Here is a 15,496-nt window from a genome sequence, read left to right on the forward strand (position 1 = left end):
TACAACTTACGACGCTGATGATTACATGGGACGCTCGTCAAATAATATATTGATATTTAATATTAAGGTAACTTTTCAATAAGGTTCCTTTAGTTAATGTTAGTTAATGTATTAACTATCATGAACAACAATAAACAATACATTTATTACAGTATTTATTAATCAATCTTAATGATAGTTAATGAGAATACAGTTATTCACTGTTAGTTCATGTTAATTCAGAGTGCATTAACTGTTAACAAGCACAACTGTTGAATTTAATAATGCATTAGTAAATGTTGAAATTAACATGAACTAAATGCTGAAGAACGGTTTTCGGCCAAGTGCATCCAGAATTTTCGGTTTCCGTTTTGACCCAGAATGTTCATTTCGATGCATCCCTAGATATAAGACTACATGCTTTATTTTGTTTAATTTAAATTGAACAGTAATGTACTTTCAAATGCCCCAATTGCTGAAGGGTCTGCACAACTTTTTAGAACAATTTCAAGTTGCACTGTTCAAAATACCTGTAGTAGCACAGCAGTGCATACCTGTTTACATTTAATTAAGGTGGACTAGACTAGACTGTAATACAAATAGTTGAGTTTGCCAGGTGCATACAACATTTATGACAGGTTTTCATGAAAGTGTTGGTCAATTTGTCTGCTTGACAATCCCATTTTACACTGCAACAATAAAACTGAAGTGAGATAAACAAACTGAGAAATGTTTCTTTTAGTTAAAACAGATGTTGCCAAAGTTTTCCTTTGGGGACATAATTTGTTACATTTAATTAAGGTGGACTAGATTAGACTGTAATACAAATAGTTGAGTTTGCCAGGTGCATGCAACATTGATGACAGGTTTTCATGAAAGTGTTGGTCAGTTTGTCTGCTTGACAATCCCATTTTGCACTGCAACAATAAAACTGAAGTGAGATAAACAAACTGAGAAATGTTTCTTTTTAGTTAAAACAGATGTTGTCAAAGTTTTCCTTTGGAGACATAATTTGAAGTTGGAAAAAGGTAATATATTGCAATATATCACAGAATATCGCAATATATTTAAAATCGCAATAATATTGTACCGTGACACAAGTATCGTGATAATATCGTATCGTGAGGCCTCTGGTGATTCCCACCCCTAGTGTTTATACAGCTGGAGCAAAAGGCAGTTTAGAGCTTGTAATCACTCTGAGGACACGTTAATAGTAACAAACATGAAAACAGGTTAAATGAAATAAGCATTCTTGTGTATGCATTTCAACTGGGGTTCTCCATATACATCAGCGTAATCTCAGTGTTCATGTTCGTTATTTCTAAAGTCAATGTTTTCATCAAGATGAGTGTGTGATTGATTTCAGTTGCACGCAGCATCAGAAGAACGCGCTTATCACAGTCATATCAACGATAGTGTTGCGGGAGAAGGGAATTAAGAGTTATCGCTATGGTTGTTGCAGTTCTGAGTGAAATGCATTATGGGTAGTGTAGTTCAGAGAAATGTGCTCGTGTGACGTGTGCTATCACTGTGCTGTGTAGTTCTGAAAACTGAGAAAGAATGTTTATATTCTGCTTTATTTGTTCATTCAAGTCAGTCCACCCAGGAGTTTGTGCACTGTAACCCTAACAACTTTATCTACACGAAAGAGTAAAATGACATGCATCGGCTAACTTTGTCCATCTTATCATTGCACGAACACGAATTAACGAGCTGTTATGCTGCCGCTGGGACTGATGAAGTGTAGGAAGTAACAGCAGATATTAAATGACTAAATTATTATATTTGTTCAGGTGGATGCTCGGGTCTTATCTTTCGGATTGCAACGTATATCCATTTTGGTAATTAACATTACACATAGTGTGCGTCTAATTAGAGTTAAGCCAGTCGGCGTGGTAGCCCAGGCACACATAGAGATAGTAATACATGTGGTTCACATGGTTCTTTGGAGCAGCAGCAGTACAAATGTCTTGGTGATAGATCTGCTTTGTGGGGGGTGTCTTGTCTTTCCTTGTCTGTTCATCTTCATGTGTGTGGATACATGCATGTCCACTGATGCAGTTACCATGCCAATCCCTCCGAGAGTTGTCATGACAGAAATTATTATTATTAGTAGTAGTATTTTTGTTCTTGTATGTAATGCATTTTTATTATCATAGTCTATTTATTTATTTATTTATTATACAGGAATCCATAATAAATAATCATTTCTGTTTACCAGTTATCTGACCACAAAAATAATTTGAATCAGTATTCATCATAACCAAAGCAATTTTGGTTGGCTGTATGAATGTATAGACAAAAATTGTGGTTGTCTGTATCGTACATATATCTCTCTAGTCTGTTGCAGATTATTTTTTTTAATAACCATTTTTTTTTTTCCAAGGTTTTTTTTTCCTTTCCTCATCAATATCAGTGATTTAGTTCACTTGATTTGTTTCTTAGCATAGCTAAAGCTCGCCAGCTCTTTAATAATTGCAGAGTTGTAGAGTCAGTGAAGGTTTCGCATCGCTGCTTTTTGCCTCTTCTATCTTCTACTGATTCCCCATTGATTTTGTACATATTCATGTGTGCAGGGAGACGATTTCACAAGACTCAGAAGTGAACTTCTGAAGTGTCTTGTGGAGTTTTTTTTGTGGGTATTTTTGACCCACTTTTTTGTTTTACACATGTCAGTCCAATTCACGGCCGAGCAAAAGGATATACTCGGGCTTTACCATTTATATCAATGGATCTAACCGGTTTTACCATGGAGCTTACAATGTTTACCTGAAGTTTTCTCCTACTTTCTCAACCCCCAAACCCCCAAAGTTAACATGCACAAGAAAGCATTTGTCATTGTCTTTGTGTGCCAGTTTCTGACAGATTCCTATAACCCACAAAAGGGTTGAGATATCATCTGGAAACATCTGGTGCCCTGTTGTCACTGGAACAGTTTAAGCATTGGAGAAGAGGCTATCCATAACACTCCTAACCACTCCAAGACATCAGCCATTTATCTTGCCCTGAACTGGATATTTACCAATGTGATGCAAGACATTTCTCTGTTGTGCCGACTGTGCACTGTTATGAAATTGTTTTGATGGTGCATGATGCCTATGCTAAGCAATAAGCGGTTCATTATTGTTTGGTTGTACAGAGACACAAATATTTCACTTCATAAACCATCAGATGAGACTACAGACGTGTTGCTGTGGTCAGACTGTATAACACCACATGGCAAAGGCTAAATGAGACTTGCGGTTTCATGCCACATGTTGCACGGTGCCAGATTGCAGTGTCTGAAATATTAATGCAATATAATATAAACTGTTCCAACTACAACTGCTGCTCTAAGATACTTGGTTGAGTTTAGGTTGTCCAAACCTCCAGAATCTCATTTTTTGTCCTACTTTTAAATAGTTTAAAAAGTAGTTCTCAAACTTTTTAGACCTAATAACATTTTTTTATCAAATTAGCACTCTTAAAAAATAAAAATAAAAATAACCATAAATAAAACTTTATTTTTTTATTTTTTTATGAAACATTGAAATGAAAAATATGATATAATGTTTGTTATATTGATATGAGTTAGCTGTCAGTTTTTTGGGTTTCATTACTACTGTGTGTTACTACTATTTGTTTCTTTTAAAATACATTGATCTTGCCATAGATGCTGCTTTGGCAATAAAAATTAAATAAATCTATTTACAACTTATGCATCTTAAACGCGTAAATGTATATTAAAATTGGAATGAGACATAAGTTAAACATGTTACTGTATAATTAAATTAGTTAAAATCACTAATTGAATGTATAATTTGTTTGTGTGTGTGTGTATATATATATATATATATATATATATATTTACAATTTTGTATTTTATAATATAAAATTAAAAATAATTTATATTAATAATAATAATCATTTAAATATTTTATTTTATATGTAAAGATTATAGTAATAAAATATTAATACTATAAATATTTTTTGTAATGTAAAATTCCAGGGTTGTTCTGTGTACCACCTGTCTAAGAGCACTGGTTTAAAACAATGTATTTAAAATCATATTGTCAGATGTAATGGTGCTGCAAGTATTCTCTACTGCAGATAAATATAAGATGAAAGTATAACATCAAAAAGGTTTTCTGTTGAAATATTAGGTTTTTTGATTATTATTATTTGAAAGATAGTCTCGGAAGCATCCTCTCGTTTTAGCTCTTTATCCTTTGAGTGATGTTTTTGTTCATGTTACATGCACCATAGGAAACCACCTTAACCCAGCAGTCATGGCTTCCCAGATCCGCAGAAAATATCTGCACTCAGATTTCACCCTCCCGTGGGATCTTGTTTGTATCTGTGCTCAATCCCAGCAGAGCTTTATCAGCTCTGTTGTATTGTTTTCTTTCTTTGTATTTGATGTATGAGGGCGAAGTGTGTTTGTAGTGCGTATTCATTTTTCTCCCCATATTTTTACAGTCTGCAGTTCAAGGTGAGCCAGTCACAGTGTTTTTATGAGCTTTATTATTCACATCTTTTTGTTGTCCTGTGTTTTATTCCTTCAGAATGCCGAAATCTCCGTCTTTGAAGTGAACATCCGTTTTGTTGGAGGCCTGCTGTCTGCCTATTATCTCTCAGGCAAAGAGGTATGTAAACCTGGAGTGTACAGATGTTTTTTCAGGTTTTACCAGACTGAATATGTGCTTATGGCCAAAGGATTTCATACGCAAGCTGGCTATAATTGACACGCTGCCTGAAGGAAGCTGGAAGCTTGTAGCTGGCATTTGTTCTCGGCACCTACACTTTTAAAGACACGGTTTCCTTAAATCTCTGTGTGAAACTGTTGGAAATCGGTGACATTTATAGTTGGCAGTACACAATAGACCTCTCAGGAGAGCCACAGGGGCCTCAGGTCTGTCTTGTCCCGGTGGTCTGGCTGTTTGCCCGGACGTTGAGCCAAGTCAAACACATACACACACACACACACACACACACACATACACCATCCCACTTAGAGCTCATTCTGAGATCCCGGCACATCCAGGAAGCTCTGTGCCCACTCTGCTAAATTGAAAGCCTTTTTGAAACCAAAAAGATGTTGGACTCTCAAGCGTGACCTGAAGCACACACACAAAGCCCATTTCCAAGCCTTCATTGAATCAGGCTAATGTAGAACTTTGCTCATATTTCCGATCTCCCCTCCTGTAAATGAGATTTTCCCAGCAGCATCTGTCAGAACGTGACGGATCTGATTCAAATCAAAAGAGTGGCATTTTCCGCTGATACTCAGGGCTTTCTCATTGTGTCCTGCAGCAAATGTGCTCTCAGTGATAGTGTACGCTTTCATTTTGTGCGGTTTGTCCGGAGAGGGAACGGCTCACTGTGTGAGCTTCATCGGGCCTGTACTTGTGTGGTTGTGTTGATGTAAGGCAGACCCTTCAACAGAACAGCCATTTCTCATCTCCACAGTGACTCTTCCTCCAACTAGCACAGAATAGCTATAGTAGTGATGCAGAAGAAATATGAGTTCCTATGGTAACCTGTTACTTATGCTGGATGAATGACTCAACTAGCTTGAGCTCGGATGATGTTGCAGTTGTTTTTTGTATTTCATGTTTTATTAATTCTCTTGAATAGGAGAATATATATCAGTCAGTAAGATATATCTTTTTGTTTGTTTGTTTAAAAAATACTTTTTATATAATAATAATTATTAAAAATAATTATTGAGCAAAGATGCATTAAATTGATTAAAAGTGACATTAAAGACATTTATAAAGTTACAAAAGACTTCTGTTTTATATTGAGGCTCTTCTTTTGAAACTTCTATTCACAAAGGATTCTGAAATAAATCAATACATATGCTTTCCACAAAAAATTTATGCAGCACAACTGTTTTCAACATTTATAATAAGTAATGTTTCTTGAGCAGCAAATCAGCATATTAGAATGATTTCTGAAGGATCATGTGACACTGAAGACTGGAGTAATGATGCTGAAAATTCAGCTTTGCATCACGGGAATATATTACATTTTAAAATATATTGAAATAGGAAATAGTGATTTTAAATTGTAATAATATAAACAAATTATTATATTATTATTATAATGCCACACAAACCCTACAGTACAATCTCTACAGTTGACACATTATGCCATCATACCGCCCAGCCTAATCCAATCCTTTTAATGAGACGTGACCTCTTAATGTCATCCCGCACTGAGATTTCGTATGATGGGTTACATAAGATGGGTGTGTGTCGAAACCAAACGCTGTCTGTTGAAGTAAACAGTTGGTTGTCAAACATCGTTTCAGATAACAGTGGAGGTCTCCACTATCTCCCTTGTTGAGAATAGTCTTAACAGCAATATAAATTTTTGAACACTGCATTATTTGTTCTCTCAGCAAGACGCAAGCTTGTTTCATCACCGTGTATTGACTAGGGAGGCACGACATGGTTGAATACAAAGTGGGCAGCACAGAGTCCAGGATTCAAGCACAGCACTGATGAAAGTCCATAATGTGTGCCCTGAACTGAGAAATGTTGATTACAGGAGATAGCCTTCAGGTAGCCGCTCACATTGTTAAACCGCAGTGAGAGATCTTAGTAAATGTGTCTGGCTTTAAAATCTCACTGGGCTTTGGAAAATGTAATCTTTTGGAGACCAAACCCATTATAGGATTCCTCTAACACCGCATGACTAAATCATCATTGGAGGATGATGGCTACCTCATCTGCATTGAGAAGACACGTTTAGGTTTCTTAGGAGGCCAGGCATTTCTCATTACCCTTTCACATATACGCATGCATATAACATAAAGCATCTACATGGGTTGAGGTGGTGGACGTGGTGCTAAAATTGAAAAGCAGTGTGATTTCTTCTTTGGCAGCTGACAGCTCCGGCGCCTTGGCTGACACTCAAAGCAGGACCGGGCTCTTTGATGAATCTTTCATCGTCTTGAGAGACAGCCTTCATGCAAATACCGCACATGCTCCAAAGCACGTGCAAAGCAAACGGCCGCATTCATAGACAGCTTCAGAAGCTGATGTTGTTTGGTGTGATTTAGTCCTGCGCTGGGTTTCCTCTCCTGAACGATGAGAGGATTCATTTCTGGCTGATTTATTCCTACATTATTTACGCTCGGACGGTTTTCCATCATTGACGTGAGCAGCCCGGGACAGAGCCACCTGTCAGAACACGGCACTTAACTCCTTAATGGATCACATATCGATTTTCATCTTTTTTTTTATTTTTTTGCTCTATAATTCATTTTACATAACCCCTGGCAAGTCCCATCTGTGGTGTAGATTTTTCTATACCTTGACAGAGATCAATGGCTGCACAAATACTTAATTTCCCTCTAGCTTTATTACAGCTCATGCGTTTTGTCATGGATGACATGAACATGTATGTCCAGACTGCTCTTTTCCTAAGTGTTTGCATAGTATAATCCCAGAGAAAAAAAAAAACCCTAATTATCATTCAAATTACCATCATTTTATGGTACCATCATTATTACCATTGTTACATTTAAAACATTTTAAATAAGTTAAAATAAAACATTTGAAAAATAATACATTATTTTTAAAAGTGTAGCTGGGCGTAAACTAAATTTTTACCTCAGACCTCGCATGACTTTTCTTTGTGTCAGTTGTGGCGAGCTCAAAAGTGACCACGCGAAAGACGAGTAAGGTGTGGGGGATTATTTTGAATTAGAAGGAAACGGAAAAGTTTTGTGTAAACTGTGTAATGTCAAATTGTCTTACAATAACTCTACTGGAGCGATTCATATTCAATACAGGCACGTAGGCGTTAGCTTAGAGACTAGCCAGAACCAGCTAATGTCAATCACGTCATTCACTACAACCCGCCGCCACTGCGATCCCGTCCGCGCAGTCTATTCCTCTAAAGATCCACTTCGGTGGTGGTGCGGGATGTCTAGGCGCTTTCCGAAATTCTGTTGGCTTGCTTTTCGTTATCTCTGCGTGCCTACAACTTCAGTTCCTGCAGAGCGCGTTTTTTCAAGTGCAGGAATTGTTAATCGCCTCAGGTTCTGTCTTTCTTTTTGTTCGTTGTTTTTAGATGATATAGACTACATGATGAAGTATGTTTTTTTTTTTTTTAAGCCGTTTTAATGCTATTCCTTGATAAAATTTCCTATTGTTTTGGACTTTGGTGTTTTAATATGTTGGCTAACGTTATATGAAGATGAAGAATTCTGTCAGGCTATTGATTGATTTTCCATTGTTCTGCATTTCCCCAGCTGATTTTAATAAATAAGCATTGGCTTGAGTGTGAGTGTGTGCTCTTCTTTATTCATTTTTTTTTATTAATTTTTTTTTAACGACCGCCTAGCTAAATGATGATAACGCGAGGCAAGCGTACGGCATAATTGTGACCGATTTTTAGCGGAATTCATTGAGGGATTTGACAGTGTGATTTGTAGATTAAGTATTTCAAATATAGGCTATTATATGCAAGCACGCACAGTTTTTTTTCTTACCATCTTTTGGGGGTTTCTTGCTTTTAGACTAGTCGACTAGTCGAATACAAAACTTCCTTTTAAACGACAGTCAAATTAGTCGTCGCGCACATCCCTTATATATACAGTATATATACTGTATATGTAGTATAATGTAGTGTTTTTTTATTGTATGTTTTATATGAAAATATTTATGTATTTTTTTTACATTTATTTATTTATTTATTTGTGCATGTGTCAGTATTGTTCAATACTTAATTTAATTAATTAATTAATTTGTAAATTCTTGCATAGACGGTCGCAGTCTGAAGCCCTGACATGCATAACGCACTGTTCTGAGGGATAAAAATGACGCATGCGTAGGTGCTCTTATTGAGTGCGTTTACACTAAAACCATGTGACTAAGCCCTACTACCTCATTTTAGTTGCCTAGCGAATTCCAAACAATGGCAATCTGATAAAAGCCACTTAAGCAACATAATTACATGAACTGTGAAGCATTCGCTCGAGCTCCGCAGTCAGGGCAGAGCAGGATAAATGATACCGTCAGTGCTAATGATCATAACATCTGTTTCATCACAACTGCTGCCCAGACCTTCCTTGACTCTCTCAGTCTTTCTGCAGTCGTCTCCATATATTCTTTCAGGAGGGGATTTGGGGTGGGAAACACGTGTATTCCTCAGTGTTGTGTCTGGAAGACTAAAACGCATCACAGCTCATTAGCAATCCGAGGGCCGATGGCTGTTATTTTTCTGGAATGATTAAAAATGCATTTGACTTGTTTACAGTAGGCAAAGGAAATTAATCATCCTAACTCGGGCCACAGTCATTTGTTTCTGTCAGGAGACTTCTTTACTGTAAATACACATGGCATTCTTTTGTCGTTCACTAAACAGTACTGAAAACGTCGCATGCATCTTTAATGCCAGCGTGCTGTGCTGAGTGACACGGCTATTGTGTACCATGCGCATAATGCAAACGCCATTCGTCCCGACTACAAAGAGCTCTCTGAGTTTTTAATGCGCCATTTTCAATTACACTAATTTGCCTATTTCTTGCTTTCAAGTGTACTGTTTTTTACCGTGATGGAAGTCATATGGCGATTTACACCACACCTGTTGCCAGCTGTGCTGAGCCTCCACAACAATTTGACTGCAACGAGCAGAGAAATTAAGCTTTAGAGAGCATCGCATAAAGCAACGTTACTTAGCCATAAATGCATAATTTTTCTCTTGCTCTGAGGTAAATGAGTTGTTTTCCACTCGTTCCTGCAAATACCCTAGACGCTCGGCGCACCTGCTATTAGCAAGAGATCTTCCCTCCTCTGATAGAGCATGACAAGTAATTTCCTCCATACAATATGGGGCCCTACAACACGGGGCCTCATGTTGGCTTACAAAACATCAAGTTTACTTTATTTCCAGCTTCCAGCCGGTACCAGTCGGGCATAAACTGCGACACCGTTACTCTGTGCATATTTTAGACCAGGAATAAACACTGCAAAAAAACCTCTGAAGCTGTTCGTTTGAAACCTTACAAGCTTGTGAAGTCTTCAGATGGTTGCACGTGGCCCCAAAATGCCTCTCGCATTAACCTCAGAAACGTGAGCGCAGGTGATAAGTGGCGATAAGTGCAGGTATTCAGGTCTGTGATCTCAATCCATCTCTCTGCTGGGCGCTTTTGGCAGGGTACATTAGATGTAGAAGTGCAAAAAGCTCCAGCTGTCACTTATTTATCTCTCGGTTTCAGCACTTCCGTCTCAACGTCGCCCCATCATGCATCGTTTGCTTTTTAGTACATCCAGATGGAATAAGATATAGTTTAAACTTAAAGTAAAATCCACTAGTCTTAAATGTTGTTTGTACTTTCTTGAAGTCGTACTTGCACCCAGACTTGATTGACATGGAAGATAAACGGTGTATTGTGTGTTGTGTTAAGATTCACAAGCCTGTTTTTCCAGCCGTGTGTATTCAGGCATGGCTCTTATACCTTTTTGACCTGCATCCTCCGGCATGGCAAGAATTAGCTCAGGTGGAGGTAAATTTACAAATGTCATGTTTTGCTCTGACATAACTCATGCTGACTAGGTCAAACAGACTTGCAAACAAAAGAAATTCCTAACAAACATATATTCTATTGTATGATATTATATTACATCACATTACATTGTTATATTATATCAGATTAGATATTGTAACTCTCTTATGATTTTACATTGACGTAATAATTATTGATCTAATATGTATTGATGTAATTATTTTGTTTTATACATTGTGACTTTTTCATGTTTTCACATTGACAGTCACAACACTATTTGTTTTACTTTACTTTATATTATTTAGATTTTATTTTATTATTTATTATTTTGATAACAAACTTATATTATATTATATTATATTGTATTATATTAGATATTGTGACTCTATGATATTACATTGACAAGTATTGATGTAATAATTTTATTTTATACATTGTGACTTTTTTCATGATTTCACATTGACCGTCACAACACTTTTGTTTTACTTTTATTTTAAATTATTTCGATTTTATTTATTATTTTATTCAAAAATGTACAAACAAACATTATATTATATTATATCAGATTAGATGTTGTTAGATTAGATATTAGATACTATCTTATTGACTATTTTAAAATGATTTGTATTACATGGATATAATTTTTTAAATAATATAATTCAATTATTCATAACGTTTATTTTGATGAATTATTCTATGTGTATCTATGCAAGAACCTGAAATATTGATGTAATAATTATTTTATTTTATTCGTTTTATTTATTTAGATTATATCACATCAATGAGAATTTCAAACAGGCAGGTCCAATAGTGCTTTTGTAAATCTAGTTCATGGTCCCTCTTGACTTAAACTGGCCCGACTCTTTCCACACCTTCATAATAGATCTTACACATTCCTGTCTGTCCGTCAGAGCTTCCTCTGGTGTGTCAGCACTGCTTATATCTTCAGCTCTGCACTCCCTGCATCTTCATATCCCATCACGTGGCATCAGCGTGTGTATGTAGATTTGTAATTGTGGCAGAAGAGTGTGAATTGTCAAGGAGAGCTGAGCACCACTTGAGACTTGAGGTTTAAGCAGGTAATGACCAGGTACGTCGGAGTGTTTCACCCACATAATGGCCTGTTTGTGTTGTTAATGTTGTGAGCTTGGTTGAGCAGTTAATCAGTGTTATAGCAGATACTGATGTTCTTTAGCAGACCTAGCCATTTACATTTATTGTGTACATTTGCACGGATGACTCACTCCTCCCTCTCTCTGATGGCCTTCTGGTCCCCGGTGGACCAGCTTTTCCTACTATTAAAAGCAAGGCCAAATTATCTCCCGTCCCTTGAGTTACTTCCTTCAAATTTAACTCTGTGTTTTCACATTTCAGAAATGTAAAACGGCAGCCATTAGTGCTGGGCGGTATACCGGTTCATACCGAATACCGGTGTTTATTTTTGTTATGATATGAATTTTTAAAATACCGCAATACCGGTGTATGTCGCTTAAACAACGTTCGGAACGCGACACTGTTTGAAAGGGGTCCCTTTTCACTGTTTCACTGTGGTGAGGGAACAGCTGTATGTGTTACTAATCTGAACGAGTGCGACTTTAGCACTAGATTTAGCAACTTGCAGACCCTTTTAGCAGCTTTTTTCCATAGAATATTCATACTGACAAACCTAGCGACTTTTTTGGATAAACGTTAGCTGGTTCAGTTGGAAGATTTCGCCAGTGCTGTCCCGCAAACGCGAGGTCTGACTTTCCCGGAGAAGTGTCACCTCTCTCAGTGTCTCTTCTGTGCAGTGAGCGGCAGAGAAGCAGCGCATTCAGTTGGCCGCACCGCAGCCGACTCGTCAATAAATTAGTACAAAACAGCGTTTCCAAGCACCTGTTGCTTACTGATTGTTTGGAATTATAAATATGAGCGTAGTTCGTCTGTTAATATCACATGCACTGCATGAGACAAAAAAGTAATATAGCTGTAGATCAGTGGTTCTTAACCTTTTTTTCCACTGGGCCGCACTATGGTCCAAGTGCAAGTCTCACGGGCCGCACGCATTTCATTTACATATTACGTCACCAATACAAACCAAACAGATTTATAATATAGCCTAAATATTATGATATCTAATCGGTTACATTAATTGAAATAAATAAATAAATAATTCTACTCATCATTAATAAAACACCTGACAGCACAATGAAGCACAACAGAACAATGAAGTTGCAATTGTAAGTTGCAGTCTGTGAAACGCGCACACATTGCAGAAAATGTGCGTTCACAAAGTAGCCTATGTTGATCCAAATATGGAAAGCACTTTCGAATTTAATAATCTGAGGTTCTCTCCAGAGATATTTTGCCACATTTCTGCAGTTAAGGATGATTGCTGCGTAGTTCCTTTTGCCTGAACATCTTCAAGTGAGTGGAGGGGCAAACCGAAAGTCCAGCACTCTCTTACCTTCACTGCTGATACTGCGACTATTCTTGTTTGTATGTGTTCCTTTGCTGGCTATTTCCACATCTCGTTTTTCTCCCTTAATAACAAATTTGTCCATTCTGATGCTCAATTTTACCGAACTAATGGCTGATGATGACTATTAGAATTGAATTCTACCAAAGTGCATGCTTGTAAGTGTTTGTTAAATGCATAACGTTAATTAAATGAGTACAGGTCTATTTTCATGTCTGAAAATAATATATGAAAAACAAAATTATTTTACATAAAAACATTATAGCTTATATTTGTTTAGTACATTTTTAAATTAATGTAAAAGCTAAAACGAATTGTAAAACTGAAAGTTAATGTTTTTAAATTGTGTTCAGCATGGTGGGCCGCATTTGAATTCGTGATGGGCCGCGGGTTGAGAACCACTGGTGTAGATGCATGTTGATTTTATCAGACGATGCCGCGATTATAAATGAGAGTGACTCCTGGTTAACATGTATTAAAAGGGGTCGTGTTTAGTCACTATTTAGTGTGGTATTTTTTGACAATATTCACTCATCATGACAGTAAAATAGGGCATTCTAAGTCAATATACTGCAATATTTCCTCTCTCAATCAGTAGAAAATATGGTTAACACCCAGTCATGCATGAAAAAAAATACCGTCATGTAACATGAAACCGGTATAATTTTGAAAAATACAGTGATAGAAATTTTTGGTCATACCTCCCAGCACTACGCAGCAGTGGAAAAAGTTGGGAAGGAGAAGGCGATCTACAAAGGCTCCTTCTTCCAGTCGTCCCTGACTTGGGACTCACATGGTCCCACTTCATTCCTTACTACAGCCTGTCTTGAATACTGAAGAGTTCTTGTGTGGAGAGCGAGCGTGTGGGTTTCGAAAACTTGCACATTTTTGACCCATTTTACCTTCCCTGTGCTGTCCACGTCCTCCATATTCACTACCAAACCATGAATATATTGGGTGTGTCACACTGAATGGAACCAACATCACAACAGTTTCCACCTGTGATAGAGCTAAGATAGATGCAAAACTTCCCCAAATACCACAAGAGAAAAGTGGCTAATCACATGATGAAAGAAAAAAAAAAAACATTCCATTCATCACAGCTGAATTTTGGAAAAAAAAAAACTGTTACTGTGGAGATTACCTGACATCGATGTGTCAAACAATAAGGTTTCAAAGGAAAATGTCTTCAGTAAACACTGAAAAGAACAATGTGTGTACGCCACACCCTCATCCACTAACCCAACAAGCTATTCCATCTCTGTGAGAAACATGATGTGGCAATGTACGTCACTGGCAGGCGGTGAAAAGGCATGACTGAGTATTTTGCATCCATCATAAGGAATAGCATAAGATCAACAAAACAAAATAGTCTCACACAATTTTGCTTTTGATGACAGAGACAGATATCAAAGTTTCACACAACAAATTTTAGAGCCATATTGGATAAAAAAAACTTTCCATACTATGAAAACGCTGACTTAAAGGGGTCATGAACTGACTTTTTTATTATTTTGTATTGTTGTCTGAGGTCCATTTATGACGTTCACGTGGTTTTTACATTCAAAAACATCAAAATCAATAAGTTATAGGTAGGGGTGCTCCGATTGATCGGCCACCGATCATAATCGGCCGATAATCACGTTGGGATGGTTGATCGGCGGTCTCTAAAAGGCCGATCTCAAAAAACCGATCTCAAGCTGATGACTCTGCCGTGAGAGGTTTGGAACGACATGCCCCGGCACTGTCTCAGTCTCTGTCCGGCGCGGATGAAATAATTATAATGAATATAGATAAGGTACTCAGCTTCATATTTCCTCAAATAACTTCTAAAGTAATTTGAAAACCTTGTGTGAGACGTAATTTCACAAACGGCCTGAGTGAATCACCGCGCGCACTCTCTCTTTCTCTCTCAAAATACGCAAATGGCTTCAAATCACCACATCGCGTCTGTCTATTGGCGAGCTGCACGCTGCACAGTTGACACAGGAATTGTCACTTGCACAGTCGAGGCAGTGTCACATCATCACTAAAGTTTATAAATTGCATTTCTTTTTAATTCTTGCCAGTGTTTAACCATTCAGCGCTTGCGCGCTCTCTTGGAGACAGTGCGCTCATGCACACTCGCAGCACAAACACAATGCCAGGTTCACATTATTCCGTTTGCAGTGCGTATTTTTTTCGCGCTCATGTTAACAGATTAATAAAGCTGCGTTCCAGGTGCGGTGCATCTGCAGCAGTGCAGAGATCATTTCCGTACCGAGTCTACTGCTGCGCTGCAAGCGCTGATTCGCTGAATTAAAGTAACCGCGCATTGTTTTCAGTAAATACGAACATGGATTGACATGAAAATGTAGTAATTACACCATAAATGCATATTATTAAAGTCTACCGTGTTTCACAGTCAACACATATGGCTTTTTGGCTAGGTTTAAAGGGGTCATATGATGCGATTTAAATTGTTCCTTTCTCTTTGGAGCATTACAAGCTCTTGGTGCATAAAGAAGATCTGTAAAGTTGCAAAGACTAAAGTCTCAAATCCAAAGAGATATTCTTTA

General features: G+C 37.4%; 1 protein-coding gene across 1 annotated transcript in view; it reads left to right on the forward strand.

Annotated features, from left to right (window-relative positions):
* Window positions 1-15,496, forward strand: part of LOC107697158 (mannosyl-oligosaccharide 1,2-alpha-mannosidase IA-like) — a 155,877-nt gene that overhangs the window by 70,705 nt on the left and 69,676 nt on the right. The window contains exon 4 of the mRNA XM_016497818.1: window positions 4,524-4,604. Coding sequence (XP_016353304.1) covers window positions 4,524-4,604 — 81 coding nt within the window. The remainder of the gene's footprint in view (window positions 1-4,523; window positions 4,605-15,496) is intronic.

The sequence above is a fragment of the Sinocyclocheilus anshuiensis genome, unplaced genomic scaffold (genome assembly GCF_001515605.1).
Source record: "Sinocyclocheilus anshuiensis isolate Anshui unplaced genomic scaffold, SAMN03320099.WGS_v1.1 scaffold38, whole genome shotgun sequence".
Classification (NCBI taxonomy): domain Eukaryota; kingdom Metazoa; phylum Chordata; class Actinopteri; order Cypriniformes; family Cyprinidae; genus Sinocyclocheilus; species Sinocyclocheilus anshuiensis.